Genomic DNA, 23,594 nt, shown 5'->3' with positions numbered 1-23,594 from the left:
TTGTACATCCATAATAATGGATCAAAATTTGAGTAGATCTATCTGTAGAAATGCACAAGACATCAAAGTCGGTTGGAGACTTGGAGTAGCTGGTAGGTTTTTTTTTTCCGGGTGAAGAGTAGCTGGTTGCTGTTACTAGTATAGTAAGCGACCCGGTGACTTGCCAAGAGAATAGAGATCTAGTACTCCTTCGCTTTTCTGGTGACAGATCTAGTACTCCTATTGTTTAGAATTTAGGTTGTTTATTTGACCTTGGATCATTTGATAGCTGACGCATGGCGACGCATTCCACCAACTGCCAAATACAGGGCAAGCGTGCCGACATGCGGTGTGCTCGTAGTGGTGATGCGCATATGAGTGATATGCAGGGATTTTTACTGCCGATTCAAAATGCATGTCGGCCGTCGTACTACCGCTTGGTCACACTTGGCAGTTGACTCCGTGAATGTCCTAGTAATTGCCCACTGCAACCGTATATATGCTGGTGATCACGTCTGGAAACGCTCCCCTAAATTTCGGTCCACACTCGTAAGCAAGATTTATTATGATGCTGTGATATGGTACTCCCTCTGTGTACAAATATAAGACTGTTTACAGAGGGAGTACCGCCGAATAAATTGATATTCGGTCAATGCACCAAAAAGAGAGTATATCGTCAATGCACCAAAAAGAAGCATCGAGCTTTATACGCAATTTGTGGATAACTTACACACCTGATGCTGTTGTTCTTTTCTACTCCCTACGTCTGGTGAAGAGTGTATGTTTGGGTTTAAAATTTATCCACAAAAGAATGTAATTTTATCTTTCCAATGCATTTTAAAGTAGAAAAAATGATTTTCTCTCATCACACGGTAATCATGACCAGTAACATTTTATACATAGTCTTCTTAATTGCTACATACATTTAGCTTATTGGGGGTTGGGTAATTAAAGAGGAGAGAGATGGTGTATTGCATCTTCCCAATGCATTTTTACTCTGCTCCATAATTTGTCCTAAATTTTCTAAATGTACATTTTTCACCGGACGGGAGGGAGTACAAGGGAAGCACAATAGTACAATCACACATGTAAACACCACATACATAAAATTTATATAATTATAAGTCGATTGTTTGCATAGTGCATAAAGTGATAAGTAAGTGCATACGTTACAACTTTCATAGATAATAATGGAAGAGAAGAAGTGTTGCAGCTTCTCCGGCTGAAGATGCACACACGACCCAAATACATGCATTACATAGAGCATTGGCGTCGCCTTCTCTGTGCGCACCTCACACACACCGATTGAAATCATCCCTCCGAGGCCATGGCACCTAGCATATTATTTTGGATACATATTTCCGATATTTGCAAGAACATGTGTTACTATTAACTCTATTTAATTTTCTCACATATATGTGCGACCAACCTTGGTTTAGCTTGCAAAACCGGCGGTTCCACTAGGGTAAGGGCGCCGGTATTGGATTCTTCAAGGCGTGTACTTTCAGCGCCAGGCTTCGTCCCGGTGAATCCGTGTAACATCCTTGCGAACAACATCATCATGACAGATGTACCAAGTGAAATCCCAGGACAACCCCTCCTCCCACCGTTAAATGAAATTAACGCAATCCTGGCTCATGGAGAACTACGTCCGTGGCATTCAAATGCCTATTCGGCCGAAACTCGAGGGGTTCATCCCAAATCCTGGGGTTCCGACCAAGACCCATCCGGCTTCAGATGACATGGCTACCCTTAGGGATAGTGTAGCTAGCAACGTTGGCGTCAGCCATGGCAACATGAGGTGGGTTAAAAGCAAGGTAGGTGTATATAAAAAGCCTCCCGGATGCAAGCTTTCAGATAATTTAGCTGAGAAATGTCACTCCTGGACAAGTCTATCTTTGCGAAGAACGACGTCGAGTTCATCTTTGCTTTTTGCATGACCTTTCGCATGTTCGCCATCTCAGCGAGCGCCCACTCAACAACATTTGATGGGTTATCAACTGTTGCATACATCATTTCCTGTAACAATGCAAAGGAAATTAGGTTCAGCTCTACATATAGCATGAGAGATCAAAACACAATTAGTGAAGCCGCAACTTCCTCTTGGACTTGACATATGTATGTATGCAAGCCTGATGGTTTGCTGGATAATTGAAACTCAGAATTGATCGAGGGTGACAGGTATACTAACCACTATATGTGTCCTAATATCATCTACGGAGAGCAGTGGTTGTCCGTCTGCAGCTTCAAGAGAAACAAGGACATCCAAAAAGTCCCTATCCTCTTTCTTTTCACCACCACTGTGAAGAGTCGACCTTTCACGGATCGCCTCCTCTATAATGAGATCATGCAACTGGTTGACTGTTTTCATGACATTCTTGGAAACTATCTCATGGCCCTCCAAATCCAGCCCTTGGAGGACTGGGAAGTAGTCTAACACACAAAAGCTGAAGAGGTGGTTGAGGAGCGTGAAAAGAGCAGAAACATGTATCATCTCGTCAAGTCCGGGCCCGCTAGTCGATGAGGTAGCGGGATTACTGTAGAAGTATCTCTAACCCAACACAAGCCTTCTTATCATGTTACCACAGAAGTGTTGGGCGACATGGCACACATCAACTAAGTTGCTTGGATAAGACGTGGAAGTGTTGTTGATGTAGCTTACAAGATGGTCAGACTCTTCCTTCCGCAGGTGGTGGAGTTCTCGCTCCATGGATGGTGTGAGGACCCGCCTCATCTTACTCCACTGCTTTCCGTGTGGTGTGATAATGGTGCCCTTGTACCCGAGGCTGAATGATCCCGAGGCGAAGGTGGTGGGACAGGAGGCCAATACTTTGTCATTTTTTCGTAGTACCTCGCAGGCTATGTCGAGGCATGTCACAGCAATGACATGAGTCACCCCGAGATCGAGACAGGATGTCTGTGTCCATCTCCTTGCACAGACGATGGATCCACTGGAATACTGCCGGCTTGTTCCAAGTCATCTGATGCATGTTACCGACCTAGGGCAATGTGCTAGGCCCTGGCGAAAGTTGGCCTGGCTGTGCCAGTGATAGTACCAATCTTTTTTTTAAGACAAAAAATACCAGTAAGGAGGCCATGATAATTACAAACGTAGCAATAATTAGATCACCCGACAAAAAGTGCGCTATAGGTGTTTGTGTCTTGGCTATGCATCTAGGCACTATTGTTTGAAAACTCATATATTGCCTAAGCTGCAGTTGTTATGAAGAGGGTAGATGGGAAGTTATGGAACTGGTTGGGTGCTAATAGTGAAGAGATTTGTGTTCTAAGACTCTCTTTGATGCATCTAGCTTGCTTCCGAGGATATAAACACGACGGGGACCTACCTAGGATCCAAGGGGCTGAATCCTAAACAAATCCGATGTCCACATGCATCGTAAGAGGCTCTTAGGGTGATTGGATACTCTTACACCACATTAACTCACGTCATTCATATTATTGGCGCAGCTCAACGTCATTTATGTGCAAAATAAACGAGGAGGTGATGTTAGAGCATGTCCAATAGCAGAACCAAATTTTGGCTACACAAATCCATTATAGTAAGCGGATAGACAAGATTTGGGTAGCAAAAAAAGAATCTGCTTTTGCAGCATACCCAAAACTGGATAACCCAGGAAAGTACATGTCAATTTTGGCTCATACTCATGGAAAATTACAATTTAATATAAAATTAGTCATTTCATATATCTTATTAAGTAGATACCACAACCACATCTTATTAAGTATACAAACGGATAAAAATTAATTTTTCTTTGCGACATTTTGCGGAACAACCGCGCTTACTTCCGGTCAACGGAGGTTGACGGCGACGGGAAGGAGGGCAGAGGCTGAGGGAAGGTGTCAGGACGGAGGCAGGGAGCCGGGGCAACAGCCAACTGCAGTTACGGCGGTGTGGAGGCGACCATGTTGGGAGGCGGCGGTGTTGGGGGACGGCCGATCGGCAGGGTCGGGTGACGTTGTCACGAGCACAATGGGGGTCGTGGCGGGATTGGGCTGCAGGGTGGCGGCCACGGCTGTGGCCAGAAATTAACCGGCGTGGTGGCAATGGCCGTGGCCATAAATTGAGGGTTAAGACTGAGCAGTGGTTTAATGAAAGAGGAGCAACATTGACTAGTCCCATTTTCGTAAAATCGAGTACAGGCACCAAACTGAGGGCATGGATGTAAAAAGCTCTATATAGATGGTTGTTCCTTCGAGTATTTCCTCTTATGAAAAACAGCCTACATGTTTATCAAGTATTCAAGTCCCGTCGTAGTACCTACTAGCCCTACTTAAACTCCCTAAGGCCTCAGCCAAAGCAGCAGCACACACACAACACAATACAATGGGGCACGCTTCTCAGCTTCTAGAGCACCTACCCCAACAATGGCAGCTTCTTCTATTCGTTCTCCCACTTATCTCCCTCCTCTTCCTACACCGGAGATGGAAAAGAACCGGTGGCATTAGGCTGCCACCAGGGCCATGGAAGCTGCCCGTCATCGGCAACCTCCATCAGATCGGCCCGTTGCCCCACCGGAGCCTGTCGACGCTCGCAAGGCAGCACGGGCCAGTCATGATGCTGCGCCTGGGCACGGTTCCGACGGTGGTGCTGTCCTCGCCGGAGGCCGCGCGGGAGGCTCTAAAGATGCACGATGCGGACTGCTGCAGCCGGCCTTCCTCGGCCGGGCCGCGTCTGCTGTCATACGGCTACAAGGACGTCGTCTTCTCCCCCTACAGCGACTACGTCCGCGACATGCGCAAGCTTTTCATCATCGAGCTGCTCAGCCGCCGCCGCGTGCAGGCCGCTTGCTACGCTCGCGATACCCAGGTGCGTAGGTGCTTAGTTATATTTCTGAATCAGCAACCAAATTTCCAGAAAATTTCAGTATATGTCATATTTAGACCTGAACTGAATTAGTAGTACTACAAATTTGAGTAGAGTTTTCGTTATATATACAGAAAGGCGAGCGAAACCTTAATTAGTGTCAGAACAGCCTAATGAACGCAATTATGATTTATTTCTTTGCAAGATTTTCTTGGAATATATACAAACTTTCCGTTTGGCTAAAACATGACTTTCTTGTTATTTTATCTCGGTGATAAGGATGGGCCTCCAACTACTCCTATGAAATTAGATACACACTTGCTTGGATGGGTAGGTAACTTTTAGATTAATAATAAAAATGTCATGAAGCGACTGCTACGTCCAACATGAAGCATATTCTTCCCTATTAATATAAAAGTCCTGTTCATCGATATCACTGATTGCATATCATTCATCAATCTTAGAAGTCACTAATTTGGTGAACGATGTACACTGTATTGAACACCGCACTTATGAAAAGTCAAGGCTGCCAAGTCTGCCAAATAGGCATAAAATCTGATGTGGCAAATTAATTATAAACATATAGAGTTGTTTGATGACTCTAGAAAGAAACGACGTTAAGCGCGTGTACCTAGGTGAAAACATAATTCTGTGTCTACAACTAATTAAATGAAGCTTAACAACAAATAGCTAAATCATTTAATACACTTAGCACCTTATCACCTTTGTGTGGGAAGAGCCCTAACAAAACAAATCCTACTCCACGGTTCCATAAAGCAAGATGTATAAAACTTTTCAAAAGTCAAACATTGTAAAATTTACCAAAATTTATAGAAAAAGCATCAGTATATACTCTAAACAAATGAAATATGAAAATGTTTTTCTGTATGGATCTAATAGTTCTATTTTTGTAATAAAATTGTTGATTTTTTTCCTATAAACTTCCTCGAACATACAAAAGTTTTACTTCTGAGCCGAAGATTTTGCAACAGATAGAGTATGTAATTAGCAATTTATTTGCACGGTCATACAAGTTTTGGCACGGTTCACTGTACTTTTTAACTTCAGGCACGAAAATGGCCTCCCACGCAACTTCATGTACCACTGGTATATGTATTTGACTCTAACAAGAATCCTGCAACCGTACACAATGAAAAGGGAATAAAGGCAACCAATTGAAAAATGAAGAAAATAAAAGAGGGAAATTTTTCGTGCACCCCTAGCAGCTGGCATCACCACACACGGCGAGTGGCTGTGAGTGCTGTGTCCACAGAGTCACAACATATAAAGAGTTTTGCCTATATATTTTTGCGCAACTAAATGAATGAGAGTTGGCACATATAAAGAGTTTTGTCCAACAACCCTTGGATGCACATTCCTAAGTCTGTGTTTGCAACATACTAATACAAGCTATGAGATTTGGCTCATATAGAACTCAGCCTATAAAAACTGATTTAGACCAGGTTGTGCACATTCATAACTTGCGATTCCACATATACTCACCCATTCCCAGAACGGTGTAAAGGTGGTAGTACATGATTTAACAATTTGTTTTACCCATATTGAAGTGAACGTCCTGGTCAAGGTTGCACATCAGAGGCTGTGAAAGTTGAAATGTGAATTATATTTTTTTGGAGAAGGGAGTATTGTTTTATGCAGTTTGAGATATGATTTTTTTTGAAGAATATGATGCAACAAGCGAATAAATAACAGAGTTAACGAATCCGCATGAAAGAAGCTTGTACATATCGAAGGCCCACGACACAAATTGGTGATGAAACATGAAAAGACCATGTGGCCTGCCCTGCCCCCTCCAAACTAATACTGCACAGCTTTTGCATTCAGATCATGGTAGTGCAACGAACACTAGAAATAATAAAAATTGCATTCAGATCTGTAAACCACCTAGTGACGACTACAAGCACTGAAGCGAGCTGAAGGTGCGTCGCTATCATCTCCCCTCCATTGTCAGAGTCGGGGAAGACTTGTTGTGGTAGACTGTCTGGAAGTCATCGTGCTAAGGCCCTATAGGACCAACACAATTTTTTTTAATCAGCAACCAAATTTCCAAAAAATATTGGCATATGACCTGAACTAAATTAGTAGTACTACAATTTGAGGAAGTTTTTGTTATGTACACAGAAATATGAGGAAAACTTAATTAGTGTGAGAACAGCCTATAATGAACGCAATTATGATTTATTATTTTTCAAGTTTTAAGAATTATATACAAACTTTGCGTTAGGCTAAAACATGACTTTCTTGTTATTTTATCTCGGTGATAAGGACGGGCCTCCAACTATTAAATTGCATACGCACATGATTGGATGGGTAAGCAACTTTTAGATTAATAATAAATTGTCATGAAGCCACTGCTACGTCCAACATGAAGCCTATTCCTCCCTATTAATCTAAAAGTCCTGCTCGTTGATATCATTGATTGCATATCATGCGTCAATCTTAGTAGTCAGTAATTTGCTCACTGATATGCGCTGCATTGAAAAAGGCGCTTATGAAAAGTCAAGGCTGAAAAGTAGACATAAAATCTGATGTGGCAAGTTAATTGTAAATAAATAGAGTAGTTTGGTGAGTCCGGAAAGAAATGATGCTGAGCACATGCACCTACGTGAAAATGTTATTCCGAGTCTGCAACTAATTCAATTAAGGAAGCTTAATAACAGAAAGCCCATTTAATGCCTTTAGGCTTTAGCACCTTATCACCTTTGCATTGGAAGAGGCCTAATAAACTTATCCTACTCCCCTTGTTCCATAAAACAAGGTGTATAAAACTTTTCAGAAGTCAAAGTTTGTAAGTTTTCCCCAATTAATAGAAAAAGCAATCAGTATATACAATACTAAACACATGGAATATGAAAATATATTTCAGCTTAGATCCAATAGTTCTATTTTGTAATTTAGTTGTTGATATTTTTTTTCAAAAATCTTCGTCAACATACGATAGTTTTACTTCTGAACCGTAGATTTTGGAATGGAGAGAGTATGTAATTAGACACATGCAGTCATACAAGTTTTGGCACGGTTCACAGTACACCTCGGACACCAAAGTGGCGTTCACCCGCAACTTCATTTACCACTGGCATATATTTGACTCTATCAAAAATCCTGCAATCCTACAGAACGAAAAAGGGAATAAAGGAAAACCAATTAAAAATTGAATAGAATAATAGGGGAAAGTTTTTGTCTAACCGTAGCTGGTATCCCCACACGCAGAGAGTGGCTGTGTTGCTGTGTCCGTAGAGTCACAACACATCAAGAGTTTTGTCTGTATATATTTGCGCAACTCAATGAAAAAGAGGTCTCCAACATCCTGCGGAGTCATATTCATAAGTTTGTATTCGTAATATACTCCCTCCATTCTTAAATAATTGTCTCAACTTTATACTAATTTTAGTACAAAGTTGTACTAAGATTGAGACATTTATTTTAGGACTGAGGGAGCATTATCTTGTGCAACACAGACTATGAGATTTTCTACATATAGAACTGAACCAGTGAAAAATGTTTCGTATGTTCTTTTCCATAAGGCTAACTTGATAGATGACACTGAGTTGCTGGATTATACTTGTCCATGACTAGATGGGAAATCTTGTGAAGAACCTCACCAATACCGGTCGAAAGCCGGTGGCGGTTGCCGACCACATATTTGCCACGCTGGACGGGATCATCGGCTCTTTCGCCTTTGGCGAAAACTACGCGGCGAAGCAGTTCAAGGGGCAGTTTGTCCCCGTGCTGAACGAGACCATGGACATGCTGAGCGGCTTCTCTGCCGAGGACTTCTTCCCCAACAGCGTTGGTCGCCTCGTCGACAAAGTTACGGGCATTAAGTCCCGCCGAGAGAGGATCTTCAAGAAGATTGATGCCTTCTTTGAACAAGTCATCGACCAGTGCATCGACGACGATCCCAGTCGCAGAAGGCAGCCCGGTGACGAGTGCGCATCTGTACTCGTGCAAGAGCTCGTTGACCTTTGGAAAAATCCTGCAGGAGCCACCAACAGCTTCACAAGGGAACATGCCAAGGCCATCCTCATGGTAATTATTTAACCTCATCATTGCACATATACTCGAATTGAATGTACCAATATGTTTGGCAAATAAATACTCCCTCCATTTCCTTATACGGTCACTATGAGAAAGACATTTTGCATCTATATAGGGCCATCCAGTAATTGAGGCAAAAATTAGTGATGTTTTCACCTATTAGCAACTTGTTTAATACTTGCATGTATGTAGTCATAATGACACTTCGCTACTTTCTTCTCACGAAACTACTACACGTACGAACATGACTTGTCCGATTTGGTACGATGCAACATCCAGCCGTTGATGGACTTAGAGTCCAACTGATATACAGGTTGATCTGCTCCATCGGATATAATTCGTACGTGAATTGTCGTACGTATAGCATGGTTCTTCTTCTCATTCCTTTCTCGCATGCATGCTGCGTATTAATGATCCTGGTTAACAAAAAAAGTTGACTTGCAAAGCAATAATTAAATTTTATCTTTGTACCTGTAATATGAGTTTGTGGCCTTGTATAAAAGAATGGATGGAGTAATTAGTTCATCGCATGCCAATTGCTAATGTTTCAGAACACTTTCGTCGGTGGCAATCACACTAGCTCAGTGACAATAAACTGGGCAATGGCGGAGCTAATTCGACAGCCAAGGATACTCGGTAAGGTACAAGACGAAATCAGGGCCATCGGAGGCAAGACAGAGCTCCTGCAGCACGACGACATGCCCAAGCTCAAATACCTGAAGATGGTGGTGAAGGAGACGCTGCGGCTGCATCCCCCGGCGACGTTGCTCGTCCCGAGGGAGACCACAGGGCGGATTCAGGTCGCAGGATACGACATCCCAGCCAAGACAAAGATCATCGTGAACGCATGGGCTATCGGTAGGGACCCCAGCGCTTGGAATGATGATCCGGAGGAATTTCGCCCGGAAAGGTTTCAGGACAAGGATGTTGACTTCAATGGGGCGCATTTCGAGCTTTTGCCGTTTGGGTCGGGACGACGGATCTGCCCGGGATTGGCCATGGGCGTGGCCAACGTCGAGTTCATCTTGGCCAATATGCTCTACTGCTTCAACTGGGAGCTCCCTGATGGGGTGAGCTGTGAGGATGTCAACATGGAGGAGGCAGGGGCGCTGACTTTCCGCAAGAAGACGCCACTCATGCTGGTACCGACAAGGTACAATATGTGTCCTTGATTGAAATGGTTTAACTGGCAGAGCGATCAACGTATCTGCATTGCATTCGCTGTACAGTATGTATGCTTTGTGTTTCCTTTTAGTTTGCCTGTTTTGTACTCCCTTTATAAGAAAATATAAGAGCGTTTAGATCACTATACTTCTTTAGTGATCTAAACGCTCTACAATAAGGGCACTCCACGTTTGCCTTGTTACTTTTCTTGATTGATTGAACTGCTCGCATGAGCTTATTTATGGATGATGTGGTTTCGTTCTAACAATGGAGCCGGGAGCCCGGGAAGAGCCTCCCTGTTACAGTATTATTCGACAAAAGTGCCGTGCTTTCGTTCTAGCGTCTGCTCAGTGTTAATTCCGTTGTGGACTTGTGGGTTTTGATCTGCTGAACTGGTGGACGCTTCAGTATCACTGCCCTCTCTAGCTACTTGGTCAGCCAATGCATTTTCATGTGAGAAAACTGGCCTAGGTGGCCTTTGGCCTCAGCAATTGTCCACCAATTAGGCAGTTACATGTGTCTATTTGTTTGTCATGGTATATGTGGCAGTCACCAATGAAAATGAAGCACTGGTGCAGCTAATCAAACGCCAAAACTTATTTTGATTTTATTTTTTTGGCGGAAACCTCGACAGAAAGCAAGGTGTTCCTGCACATTTGATATACAGGAGTGATTTTTGAGCAAAATCTCCAGAACCGTTTCCAAGAAGGGAAATAACACCTGTCGACAACGTTCATCCCACTCCGATGGGACACGGCCCAATATTGAGGAAGTACTCTTCAACATTTTTTTTAGAAATGGAGGACCCCCGGCCTCTGCATCTAGACGATGCATGCATCCACTTTATTAATTATTCACATAAGTCCTTACAAAGTCATACACCAGTAGGACTAAAGCCACCATCTAGGACACCTATCTCTACTCCTATCTAGTTGATTAAGGGATGCTGATAGTCTGGACCTAATACCAAACATACCTCGCAGCCAAACCTAACATCTAAGACCTGAGGTCCCAATCAGGATGCCTGCCGGGTATGAGCCACCCACCAGTCCGGCGCACTCCTCAACCTGGACACCTGCCGGGTATGAGGCCGCCGCAGCCACCTGCCACCAATCCATCTTCAGTGTTGTACTGCTGCATGTACCTTGCCCAGTCTAGCTGCCATCGACGCCACCATGGCGCCAGACAACGCCACCATCATGCACGTATCCATCCACACGCGCCCGTTGCCGAAGCTCCGCAGCGCCATGCCGCCGGGATCCGTCGTCGGCCTTGCGGTAGATGAAACACCGCTCCTCCTCGTCCCCTCCAGCCAGCTCCTGCTCCAAAACAATGCCCTCAGGAGGGAGCACGACACCGAAGGCGCCGTCATCGTCCGATCCGGTAGACCCAGATCTAGGGTTTCCCCCGGAACATCCCGATCATGTTGACGCAGTTTGCAACGACGATGCCTCAACAGGGGGCGTCGGAGACGCCGTCATCATCCGCCATGACCGAAGTCGGTGCGATTTTCACCGGAAGGATGATAAGAACGACTTGTAGCGCCATCATCATTGGTACCAACGCCCGTCCAATCAAAGCTTTCGCCCACAGTCTTATGCCTCTCCACCTCTATAGACCCAAACCTAGAATGCCCAAAGCATGGAAAATTGTAGTAAAAGATCTCAGCTTGCTCTGCGCAGCACATCTCAAGAGGACCTACACGCTACAACCCAATTCAGGGAACTAAGGCAGTAACAAGTACACTGAGCAATGAGACATATGAAGCTAATTCATACTCTTCCACTAACCACACCAATTCTGTGCACTATTAAGTGCAGTTAATTGACGTAGCACCAATTCATCCAGCGCCCTCGTCGGCGGCACCGGAGGACGAGGGGGGCGGAAGCGCTGGCTTCGCCAGGAGGATCTTGGGTGGAGGCAGTGGCGGCGGGTGGGAGGAGGAGGATGAAGAGTCCCGGTCGCCGGCGAGCAGCTGCGGCTGTCCGGCGGCCATGGCGGCCTGGGTACTCCGCACCGCACAGCTTGTGTCTCGGCTGGAGCGGAGAGTTTTTAAGGGCTCTTATCTGCTCAGTGGTCCGGGGCAGCCCATCTACATGAGCCCTTTAATACCCTGATGTCGGCCTTTTCTTTTCTCAGTTTATCACGCATCTGGGCCGGGCCCATCTACGGTTTGAGCTTCTTTTTCGTTGGAATGAGTTTCTTACAGATTTAAAAAAAATGTTAAATTCAGTTTCGAAAAGAGAAAACTATATGATTGAAAATAAAAACATACACGCTCGTTCCATATTTAAAACATATTAATCATGTATCTAAAAAATGGCTGTCATGTATTTGTAGAACTTTCATCTTGTGTTATAAAAATGTTGATGTTTACAAAAAGAAGAAAACATATAAACAAAAATGGGTGTGTGTGTGGTGGGGGGGGGGGGGGGGTTCAGAAAAGAACAAAAAATTGTTAGAAAGCATAAGCAAAAGAAACAAAATATAAAAAAAAGTATGCACACATGAAGAAAAAAAGAGCAAAATACTAACAAACACCCGGACATAGGCCGTGCCAAGAGATGAGGAGGGGCGCACGATTTTTTGACTATCCCATGCTATGAGCTTGTTTCTAAAAAAATGCTATGAGCCTAGAATAGGATTTAGCCTCCTATTCCATGCTAGAATAGTAGCTAAAACACCATAACTGCCCCTATGAGGGTAGAAAATGTTGAGGCCCATTTAGTTCATTATATTTTTAATTTTCTAAAATGCGTTTTTAATACATTTGTAAAAAAAGTATTACCAAAATTCAGTTTAAATAATGCATAAAAGTCATATCCATGTATTAATCAAATTCATATTTTTTTAAGTTAATATATTTAAAAAATTGTTCATGCTAATATATGTACGTACACTTCTAAAGATATATGCAAGTCCTAAGAAAAGTAAATCGATGAAAACATAAAAGAATGGGAAAAAGGATGTTGAAAAAAAATAGCAGGATGATGGGGGAGGGGCATAAAGTCGTCCTCCACCCCCATTAGCTCTTCAAACCCTAGCCATGGTTGCTGCCAAAATTGACCTCTGAGCGCTGTGCTCACTCCTCAAATCGACCACCTGCCCATCGCTGGCAGAGAACAGTGGAGTTTGGTGGGTGCTAGTTAAGTATGAGTTGGAGGTGGGGGAGGAGGAGAAGCTCGCGGGGCATTGTGCCATGAAGGCCAGCTCATGACACAGCGCACCAATGAGACCATGTTCACCGCCATCCATGTACCCTCCATCTCGCAGTCGAGGAGCACCTCATAATCAAGGCGTTTGTGGATGCCGCAGGCAAGGACACCATTGCTCCGCGTTGTACGCGCGAAAAAGAAAAGGGCACAAACGGAGTTGTTCCGCGAGATCAACAAAGTCGGCTATGATTGCAGACTCGTTGAGGTCACACCATCGTATAGAAGATGGCAACGAGCCGAGGCGTCGAGTTCCGACAAGGGCAAAAAAACAATCGAGATCTCCTTAGAGTGGTACATATTTTTTATCAAGTGTTAATTTAGGTTAGTATGGGTATTTTTAAATTCAGCTCAACATTGTTACATACAATTGCGCACTAAGTTTTTATTCTTCTTTTTTCAATAAGAAGGTTGAACATTCGGTGTACCCATAATTGCGATGCACACATCCTTCTTTTTTTAAAGTTAATGCAAGTCAAACAAAAACATCAACAAAGTGAGTATAAAACATTAAAATGTGAACAAACAGAGAAGAACAATGAGGCTGTAAGGGGCATTGTGATTGATCAGCCAAAAGCAAACTCTCGTGCACGCGAAACGAGCCATGTGATCAATATCGGTCAGCTAGCTTGTTTAACCTGGACTGAACTCCGGCGAGCCGTCAACTCGTCCATCAGCCGGCCAACGGCGTCGTACGAAGACCCACCCGTCTCCACGGCGCTCCTCGCCTTCACAGCCAGGTCCCTGGCCTTCTTCTGTATGGCGTCGCTCTCCATCAACCTCCCGATGGATCCGGCGATCACCTCGCCGCCGACCACCTCGTGGGCATCGAGGGACGACCCGTAGTCCTTGGCGCCGACGCTGACACCCACCTCGAGCAGCTTCACGATGAGCATCTCGTTGTTGAACTGGTCCGCGTGCCGCGGCCACGTGACCATCGGCACGCCGGCGCTCACGGCCTCCAGCACCGAGTTCCAGCCGCAGTGCGTCACGAACCCGCCGAGGGCGGGGTGGTTCAGGATGAGCAGCTGCGGCGCCCAGCCTCGCACGATGAAGCCGCGGCCGCCGCGTGATGCCACCAGCTCGGCGAAGCCTTCCGGCATCCACTTCTCCGGCGAAGAGTCTGCGGCGCCCATCGCCCACAGGAAATTCATGCCCGAGAGGTCGAGGCCGCGGGCGAGCTGGCGCAGCTCCGCCGGCGAGAAGCTGGCCAGCGTGCCGAAGGACACGTACACCACCGAGCCGGCCGGCTTCGCGTCCAGCCACCGGAGGCAGCCGTCCGTGTCCGGCGAGGGCGCGCTGGCGCCTCGCCCGGCCATGTCGTCCTTGCCGGCGAGCGCCACGGGCCCGACGAGCCACGCGCGGCGGCCGAGCGTCGCGCGGTAGTGCTCGGCGTAGTCCGGCTCCAGCTCCTGGAAGCTGTTGAACACCTCGCCGAAGCTCCTCTGGTCCGCGGCGTTCACGCTCTCGAAGAAGGCCCAGTGCGACGCCCTCGCCGGGTCCATCATCTGGCTCCGCCTCATCTCGACGCGGTGCGGCAGCCCCGGCAGGGAGACGAGGGCGTCGGGGTCGCCGGGGGCGGCCGCCAGCGGGTTGTGGCGCAGCATGCTGTCGCTGCAGGAGCGCGCGAACACGCTGCTGCCGAGGAACGCGATTCGCGGGACGCCGTGCTCCGCGGCGGCGTCCGCGGACCAGTGGAAGAAGCTGTCGGAGACCACGGCGTCGGGGCGGCTGTCGACCAGGAGCCGGCCGAAGGGCTCTCGGAACAGCGGCAGCGCTCGGAAGAACCTGTCGCGGTCGTCCTGGGACGTGAGGGCCGCGAAGTTCTCGACGCCCGGCGGGAGCCCGACGTCAGGGAAAGGCACCACGGAGATGTCGATCGCCGGGGAGCTGCCGTCATTGGCGCGGTCGACGGCTGAGCGGATGAGCGCGGCGTTGACCGGCGTGGTGAGGACGGTGCACCTGACGCCGCGGGCGGCGAAGAGCACGGCCATGTCGGTGGTGGGAATGAGGTGGCCCGGGGCTAGGAACGGGAAGAAGAGGATGTGCAGCGGCTGCTCGTCTTGGGCAGCCATGGCTGGTTTGGCTAGCTTGCTGCGTCCCAGAAGTTTCGGAGGAGAGTAGGATAGAGTACAGAAGCGCAAGTTTGTGAGTTACTTATTATAATGTCGTGAAGGTCTGCGCTCGAGCTCGTCATTGGAGGAAGAACCCCGCGTCCCTGTCATCGACAGACTCGTGCAGGGGGATAGCGCTATCTGACGTCGTGATGACGTCCACTGTCGGCCTGACAAAATCCATGCGTTAGTAACTGCTCTGAAGATGGATCGGTTGAAGACGGCAGCGGCGGCGGCGGCCTTGAGAGTGTGCCGGACTGGTGTGTGCATCAGACTTGACAATGTGGCTTGGTTGGTTCCTCCGATTTTAGATGTTTGGCTTCTGCATGCATCGTCCAATTGTAGAGTCCGGGGGTCTTTCTTTTTTTCAAAAGAAAAAAAATCAAAGGAAGAAAAAGTCGAATGCCGCTCAAGATTTTTTTGATGCCTTTCACATGCAAGTGTTTGAACTGAGGTGGTCTCACTTGTTAAATTCACTCATCAATATGCAATGGTTTGTTAGACAGTTAATACAGTAGGAAATAAGGGTGTCAAATGGTAATGTTAATTGACTAACGTTCTCAAGGAGTAAGGTCCCAATGAACTTCCCCACTGCCATTGGATCGTGATCAAGCGGTGACATTTTTCTGGAAAGAATTGTCTTACTATATATCAAAACCCGTCATGCTCTTCTGAAGAAATGTCGCCCCCTACAACTAAAACTGCCAGGGGAAACGGTCCCAAATGCCAACCCAAGTTCGCCAGCTTTTACTGTCCAAAAAAGAAAGAAAGATCACCCTGTCGTCATGGCAATGTCGCCCAACACAATCGTGAACACAACTCAGTTTTAGTGCATGAGCAGAAAAAAGTTAGGCTTTTTCACTGTACATCGTACTACTACTTCTAGGAAGCGTACACAGTCGTATTGAATCATCTGTTTAGCTGGTCCATCCCTGGTATTTGTTTTGTATGTCTTTCGATTGTACCCCTTAAACAAAGAAAATACATTAGTATCGATGGGTACTCTGCTGGATTATCGGCAATGGGCGGCTCGTATTATTTAGATGTACAATCAAGGGTGTATCCATCTCAATAGAAGACTAAGTCGGTTTGTATCAGAATATCAAAGCAACTCATGTGTGAACTAGTAAAAGCTAGGGCGCTCAATCAACCTTCAAAGGTCTTCTCATATCAAATTATGCAAGCTAGCTTATACTGTATTAAACTGCAACATGGTTTTAAGAATCAAGATAGTTGACACCTACCGGTTGTTGTGTCTTAGTCTTGTGAATTTTTTATTTGACTAACTCTTAGTCTTGCTAGATATGTTGTTGGATTTATATACCCACGTTGCCGACAGCTGACATTAGCTTTCAGACCGGTAATACATCACTGGCATAATCATCTTACTCAACTTAATCAAACATGACTTGTTGACATGTACTCCCTCCGTTCCGAATTACTTGTCGCAGGTATGGATGTACCTAATGTATTTTAGTTCTAGATACATCCATTTCTACGACGAGTAATTTGGAATAGAGGGAGTACACTACAGGGTGTACCCATCTCAACAGACAACAAAAGGCACATTTTAGTTTTGTCATCATTGTCTCTAAGACAAATTAAGTTCCCTATTTTCATATTTTTCTTTATTTTTTTCCAGTTTGGGTTCATATGTCAGCACAAGTAGCCCCTCTAGGTGTACCTAATTAAGCATGTTCTATTCAAATGGAAGTGATCATCACCCAGCTTTGCTCCTCTACAAACTCATGATGGACTTCTCCAACTTGGGCGGTACCATTGTTGTTCTTGGAACATGGTGGGAATAGAACATACACATTTTTAGTAGTTTGTTTTATAGAATAGGCTTAAGTTGAGCCCAACCTTGAATTAACAAAGACATTAATCGAACAACAACTGACTCGCCATTCGCGGTGACCGAGCGTCGCGTGGTAGTGCTCAGCAAGTCTGACTCCAACTCCTGGAAGCTGTTGAACACCTCACTGAAGCTAGAGAAAACTTCTGAGCTTTCAACTTTCAGTTTCACTTTTTTTCACAGGAAAATAGATAATGAGAGATAAAAGTCTTGGGACTCCTACCTTAGGACATATCCCCATTCATGCATCCACGTCTAAATCCTGAGAATGGGAACAAACCCGCACGGGATCCAAACCACAACGACGTATATATGACTCATATCACACCCATATGTAGCAACTCCAGCCATTTTATGAGCTTCTGGACTCCAAGCCGCACCAACCCACATGTATTTTCCCTCCGAACCACACCAATCCATTTCACTTTTGTGGTTTCAATCCAGTTTATTCTCCATTCAAAAGCATGGATGCCCACCAGAGCTGTAATATACAGGGCTCTGCCAATAAATAAAGCTAGAACGATTTTTAGGCAGGGATCACATGATGCAGTAGGCTTAAACTACATGATTAAGCTCAACAAAGATTTATTGTGCGGCATCCAATGCGAGCCCACTTGGCATAGAGTGAGAGACTAAAACAATGATTTGGGGAGAGAGAACAAAAGAAAGCTCCATGGACATAACTCCAAGAGCCATGTGAGATGAGTCATGTCTAGTCGTGGTTTGGATTGGAGCTTTGCTACACTTACGGGAGTTTGCTACAAAAAGTTACCTATATGCTGATGTAGCTTTGTTTCATTAGCTAGCATGGCCCTCACCCTCAAATTTAAGATTACGTATCAATTTCATAGGTGTAGCATTTTAGTTTGGATTTGGTGCGGGTCTGCCCCTTTTCCCAGGTTTTGACCCATGTGGATTGAACGCATGGGTGACAGTTCAATAATTTTTGGCCTCTACCCGCACCACCACCACCCAATCCACTTTGAGCAGTTTTAACATGGTCCCTCTTAACTCCTCTTTTCACACGAGAAACAAGAGTATATAATAGATCTGAACTGTTGATCTCATTAATTAGTGGACTGATTAACTTTTACATTCCTACCTCGCATGTGAAAAGATGAGGTAACCGGGCCATGTTAAAATTTGCCATCCAACTTTTGTGTCACTTAAAAAAATCCACTTTTGATTCAATGTAGCATCTCTCCATGCCGTTTCTTTTTCTTGTTCCCAGTCAGACAGAAACCAAAAGGAAAACTAGGACCAAATCCCCTAAAATAACTCACACATTCCTAGATTTACATAAGATGAACCCCAAACTCCTAGCCCCTAATAAAATCAGTATTTGCGTTCCCGGTATTTTTTTTTTCTTTTTGGCTTGTTGATTTGTTGAGATTCATCTTCATGTGGTAACAACAACAGAGCGGGGGACGCGACCACGTACAGGATGCGCTGACCACTCTTTGAGGTTAGGTTCGTGTGATCTAGTAGGCCTAAATTAAACTATACGATTTTGGGGGAAAAAGCTTAGTCGCGCGACAACCCATGTGAGTCTACTTGGTAGAGAGTTGCATACTAAAACAAAACTTTGGGGAGAGGGGAAAAAGGAAAGCTCCATGGATGTACTACACCAACTGTATATTGTTTAGGTGCTGATCAAATTGATCGAGTTGGTATTAGTATGAAATGAGTCATAACTTGGTTGTGGTTTGGACTGGGGGGGGGGGGGGGGTTGTCTGTCCCCATTCCCAGGTTTAAGCCCGAGGCTCGTGGTGATGTTGGACATTTTGCACCGAGACGACCTGACGATTCGCTTGGGGTCGCTGCAGGAGCTTGTTATGGTGGACATCGAGGCAGCAGGTATACACCATGTTGAAATTCTTGCCCCCCTACCCCCCACACTTAACCATATGCTGGAGAAGTTCTGGTGGTACCACATAAGGACAACTCCCTTCATTGCAAATTCATGCCCGCACTGTGCGCTGCCTCTATCTTCCATGATTAAACTTAATTTTACAATGATAAATATCCTGCTAAATTGTTATTTCAGTGCTCCTCTATTTTCTACGGCGAAGCACATGAGTTTACAAACGAGATAGAGAAGCATATGGTTATTGCCTTCTCTGTTTGGAGCTATATTTTAGAACTTATGAGCATTTTGTTGGAGCATTGGTGTTTCATCTCCTTGGGGTGGATCGAATTCTTTGTGCTATGCAGAGGCTTAAGGTCGTCCTACAAAGATCAATGGTAATTTTCGATTCTGTTACATATCTTAACAATACATAGTGTACTGGTTGACATTTATGTTTAGTTTTAGGTGGAAGAAGAAGAATGCCCACCAGATTGTCCATGTGAGCCCACATACTGGAGAACCCATCTCCTTGACTGCTCTTGAAGAAGTGGAGATCATTGGCTTTGTAGGATTGGATCATGAGTTTGCTTTCTTGAAACTCGTACTCAGATGTTCACCATTGCTCAAAAGAGTGACTCTGTAACTATCCAATGAAGTCTGGTCAAGGAAAGATGGATGCACAATAGCACACAACATCTTCAACGCCCATCCTTCCGTGAAATGCAATGTTGATCCAAACTCTGGTATGTTTCATCAATTAAATCATAAAGTTAAGTCTGCATGTTTTGGAAAATCTCCGGGGAGGTTGATATGTGCTTATTTAGAAAGTCTAATTGCACATCTGTATGTCATTTATTGGATAGATATGATATATTATGGCTGAATTTGTGTGCACACACCATCACACATCAATGCCTAGAAAAGCTGTATGGTGGAGTTGGCAGATTTTTTTTGATACATTTTTATGTAGGCTTCCTTACCTTGGTTTCCCCTTTTGTTTTCTGCAATCTTCTCCTTTGATCCCACCCTTCTTTTCTGCATGTGTATTCAGTAGCCTAAACGAGTTTCTAGATTACCTGAAGCTAGTTTTCTCATCTAAATTTTACCGGCTTTCCAATTTGGTGTAAAACTACAGATTACTTCATTCCAGTTGATACTGTTCAAAAATTAGTTTGCTTTTTTTTACTCTGCTTATGTCTTGTGTTGTTTCTGACGGTGGCAACAATCTTTGCTCGTGTACTCATTTTTTTTTTTGAATTGTTTGGATTGCTTACCACATATGGCAACAATCTTTACTCGTGTACTCGCTCTACGGACGAGACTTGCCTGCTCCCTTTCCATGCTCCCATCCGTGCTCCCGCATACGTGGCTTGATTTGATTGGAAGAAAATAAGGTCTGGCCCCACCCCCTGAAAATCAGGGGGAGGGGGTGATTAGATTAGAAAAGAAAAAGGAAAAAGAACAGCCGTAGGATGAAATGGGAGCACGGATGGGAGCATGGAGAGGGAGCAGGCAAGCCGGATCCTCGCTCTACATGAGCATGTATCGAGACTGACTAAAGTTGGCTTCAATTTGTCTCCTCTGCAGGGTTCATCCATGGCAATTGAGATTGAACGTGCACATGATTCTCATCTGCAGTTAGTGGATTTGTGTGGCACATCAACAAGATCATCATTTCACATCACGACCAATTCCTTATGACATCATTCTTTTCATGAATTTGTCTGGTTTGCTCCATCAGTTAAGCTGGATAGCTTGGCATGGAGTGTGCTGCAGCTGTAGGCACATAGGGAATTAATGCCAGTTAATTTCTCAATCGATATGCGTACATGCAGATAATCACCCGTTTAACTTTTAGCACACATGGCCTTAGAACATATACAACCACGATTACCTAATTTCGGGCCGTATACATCCGCCGACAGTGACCAAGCACCCTCATTTCTCCCCGTCTGCAACCGTGCTCATCAAATGTTCGCCCCCAAAATCCATACAAAAGCATGGAACATGACGAAACTACGTAGTTCAACATGCAATGTATAAAACAAGTTTTGCACAATCCGATCCAAAAGAGGAGCCAGAGTTCATCACTTAACCAAAATAAAAGCTACATTAAAATTAAGTAAACCGAGAGGGCCGCTGGAATTCCACTTCCTTGCTGGCCGCTTCCACATGGGGTCTTCAGAGCAGACATTGTCCTCGTCGTAGGCATCGTGGTAGTCATCGCTGGTGCCGATGTCTGAGGCGGAAGACGAGATGATCAGGGCCATGCAGCGGGTGCCGCGGGCCTGCTCCCTCGCGAGCCGGGGTGGCTTTCTTCGCGTCCGCCACCTTCTGCCTCGCCAACCACTTCGACTACTCGAGTCCGCTTCATTTTTCCGCCACTGATGACGGGCGTCCGTCTCTGCTAAGGTGTGCAAGTGGCGGATGGCGTCGTCGTCGCTGCCCACAGAAGCGGCTCCAGCGCGGATTTGTAGGATCCACAACCAGACCGGCTCGAGGCGGCCTATGCCGCCCTTCGCCTTGCGCGGGGATTGGTGCGCGCCTTGGACCGCGGCAACTGTTGTCGTGGGAATGAGCATCCAGCGGCACTGTCAAGGAGAAGGGGCTGGCGGTACCTGGTGCCTGTGGTCACTCTGCCGCCTAATCGGGCGCGGACTGCGTCATGCAGCTGCGGCCCAGCGCAAAGCTACAGCTGCTCCTCTGGGCCACCGGCAACGCCGTCGAGTAGGAGCTCCCGCCCCTATCCATCCACAAGTGGCGGAGCGCAATGCCAAGCGCGAGCTCCTCGTCGTACAACACGGATGAGCTCGAGTCCTCCCTGGCGAGCACTGCCCAGTTGATCGCGTCGGACTCGCTGCCGACCATTGTGGAGGGGAGAGGAGAGAGCGAGAAGATGGGTAGTGCAGCGGAGAGGTCAAGAGAGTGAGGGTTTGCCGTACGGGTGGAGTATTTTTGGGGACAAAGGTGAGGACGTCATGGATGGGCTTATCCGACGGGGAGGCGGCGACCGGGCGCGTCAGATCCGTCACATGTCCATTCCAGATATGGGTTGGGTATGAGGTTGCCCGTTAGGCTAAACGTTTGGACTGAGTTTGTCTAGTCCAGTTGGGTGTCGTTTTTTATCCAGGCAGTGACCAGAAACGCCGCTGGACGTTTGGGGCGGATATGGGGCCTCGGATCGGACAGTAGATGCTCTTACATATCAAGAACAAAAGTCCTTTATTTCAGATTTTCAGAATTATGTCCCTCTGAATTGAGGGGGTTTGGAATTGGATACACACATAAATAGAGGAAAGGAACACACACATGCATCCGTGCAAGCAGCTAGCTCTTGTGTCTTATAATCTCCGAGATAATTAAGCCAGACGTACTTACGTGCGAAATCGACACAACACAAACACGAACGCCACGCGCACGCAGCACGTACGGCAGTGAAAAGAACAGGGAAAATCACATCCTCATGGATGCATGGCAGGCAAGCCAGATCACACACGACGTTCGCACGTGCAGGCAAGCGCCGCGTGTGTATCAATGGTCACCGACGGCGCCGCCCGTCAGCCCGCGCATCGTATCAGTGGCTGTGGCCGTGCTTGTGGCCGCCGTGCTTGTGGATGTGGTGCGACATGGCATCCTCGCGGTGCGCGGCCTTGTCCTGGTGCAGCTGCGCCTCGGCGGCGGCGACCTTGGCGGCGCCGCGCTCGTGCGCCAGCTCCCGCTCGTCGTGCGACCTCGCCGTCGCCGCCTCGGCCTTCTCAGCCACCTTGGCCTGCGTGATGGACGCCTTCGCCTTGGCCGCGCTCGCGCCGTCCTTCATCTTCTCCTTGGCGTGCTCCATCTTTGGTGAAGTATCTTGATTTGGTTAGCTGCCGCTTCTTCTTGGTCTTCCTCTTCTTATCCCCGGGTGTTGAGCTCGAGTGGGGTTTATGTAGGCGGAGCGGTGCTGAGTTGGAGCAATCATTGCGTGACGCGTGGGTGAATGGAGGTTGGCCGATAGGGACGTGATGTCGGCCGGACAGATGGCCATGTGCGGTTGGGCCATCACCATCGCTGCATGTATAGAGATCGACATCGGCACATGGCCGCACGGTGCATCTCATGTCGGTCACCTGCAAAAGGAAAAAAGTAGGATTTCTCACACTCCGCGTAGTATTATTTTGTCACATTCTTTTAGAAACATCTTGGTTTAAATATGCGTGTTTTTTCTTTTATATACAGACGGGGGAATGCGCTTCACATATACTCCCTTCTTTCCGGTTTATAGAGCTCAATTTAAAAATCTCAACAACCAAGATAGATGGTGAGTGATGGAATACTTTTTATAGTTTGCAAAAATACTCAATTAATGCTCTTGTTTTTCTCAAATAATTATGTTTATCAATGTATTAATTGCAATACATGCATGCATAAAATACATGCATTGGTCAATCTTCTCTTAATACTTGCATGCGATGACTTAATGCACCTTGAAATCTGAACATGTGATGGGGAACAACCAAATTGAGGCTTATAAAATGGAAAAACTAAAATTCTGAGA

General features: G+C 46.1%; 3 protein-coding genes and 1 pseudogene across 3 annotated transcripts; 1 reads left to right on the top strand and 3 right to left on the bottom strand.

Annotated features, from left to right (window-relative positions):
• Positions 1–1,374: 1,374 nt before the first annotated feature.
• On the bottom strand, positions 1,375–3,104 carry LOC123170647 (tyrosine N-monooxygenase-like; annotated as a pseudogene).
• A 1,194-nt stretch (positions 3,105–4,298) lies between these two features.
• Positions 4,299–10,269, top strand: LOC123170071 (4-hydroxyphenylacetaldehyde oxime monooxygenase). The gene is made up of 3 exons (XM_044587915.1): positions 4,299–4,807; positions 8,402–8,854; positions 9,415–10,269. The coding sequence occupies exons 1-3, from the start codon at positions 4,325–4,327 to the stop codon at positions 10,033–10,035; spliced, it is 1,557 nt and encodes a 518-aa protein (XP_044443850.1). The 5' UTR covers positions 4,299–4,324; the 3' UTR covers positions 10,036–10,269.
• Positions 10,270–13,599: 3,330 nt separating this feature from the next.
• LOC123170073 (scopoletin glucosyltransferase-like) lies at positions 13,600–15,406 on the bottom strand. Its single transcript, XM_044587916.1, has one exon. The coding sequence runs from the start codon at positions 15,312–15,314 to the stop codon at positions 13,860–13,862; it is 1,455 nt and encodes a 484-aa protein (XP_044443851.1). The 5' UTR covers positions 15,315–15,406; the 3' UTR covers positions 13,600–13,859.
• A 6,854-nt stretch (positions 15,407–22,260) lies between these two features.
• Positions 22,261–22,956, bottom strand: LOC123166160 (late embryogenesis abundant protein 6). Its single transcript, XM_044583932.1, has one exon. It carries the CDS (start codon positions 22,893–22,895, stop codon positions 22,632–22,634), a length of 264 nt encoding a protein of 87 aa, XP_044439867.1. The 5' UTR covers positions 22,896–22,956; the 3' UTR covers positions 22,261–22,631.
• Between the last annotated feature and the right edge of the window lie 638 nt (positions 22,957–23,594).

Source organism: Triticum aestivum, chromosome 7D, assembly GCF_018294505.1.
Source record: "Triticum aestivum cultivar Chinese Spring chromosome 7D, IWGSC CS RefSeq v2.1, whole genome shotgun sequence".
Lineage (NCBI taxonomy): Eukaryota > Viridiplantae > Streptophyta > Magnoliopsida > Poales > Poaceae > Triticum > Triticum aestivum.
Note: the sequence above shows the minus strand (reverse complement) of the source record. Positions and strands in the feature narration are given on the sequence as shown.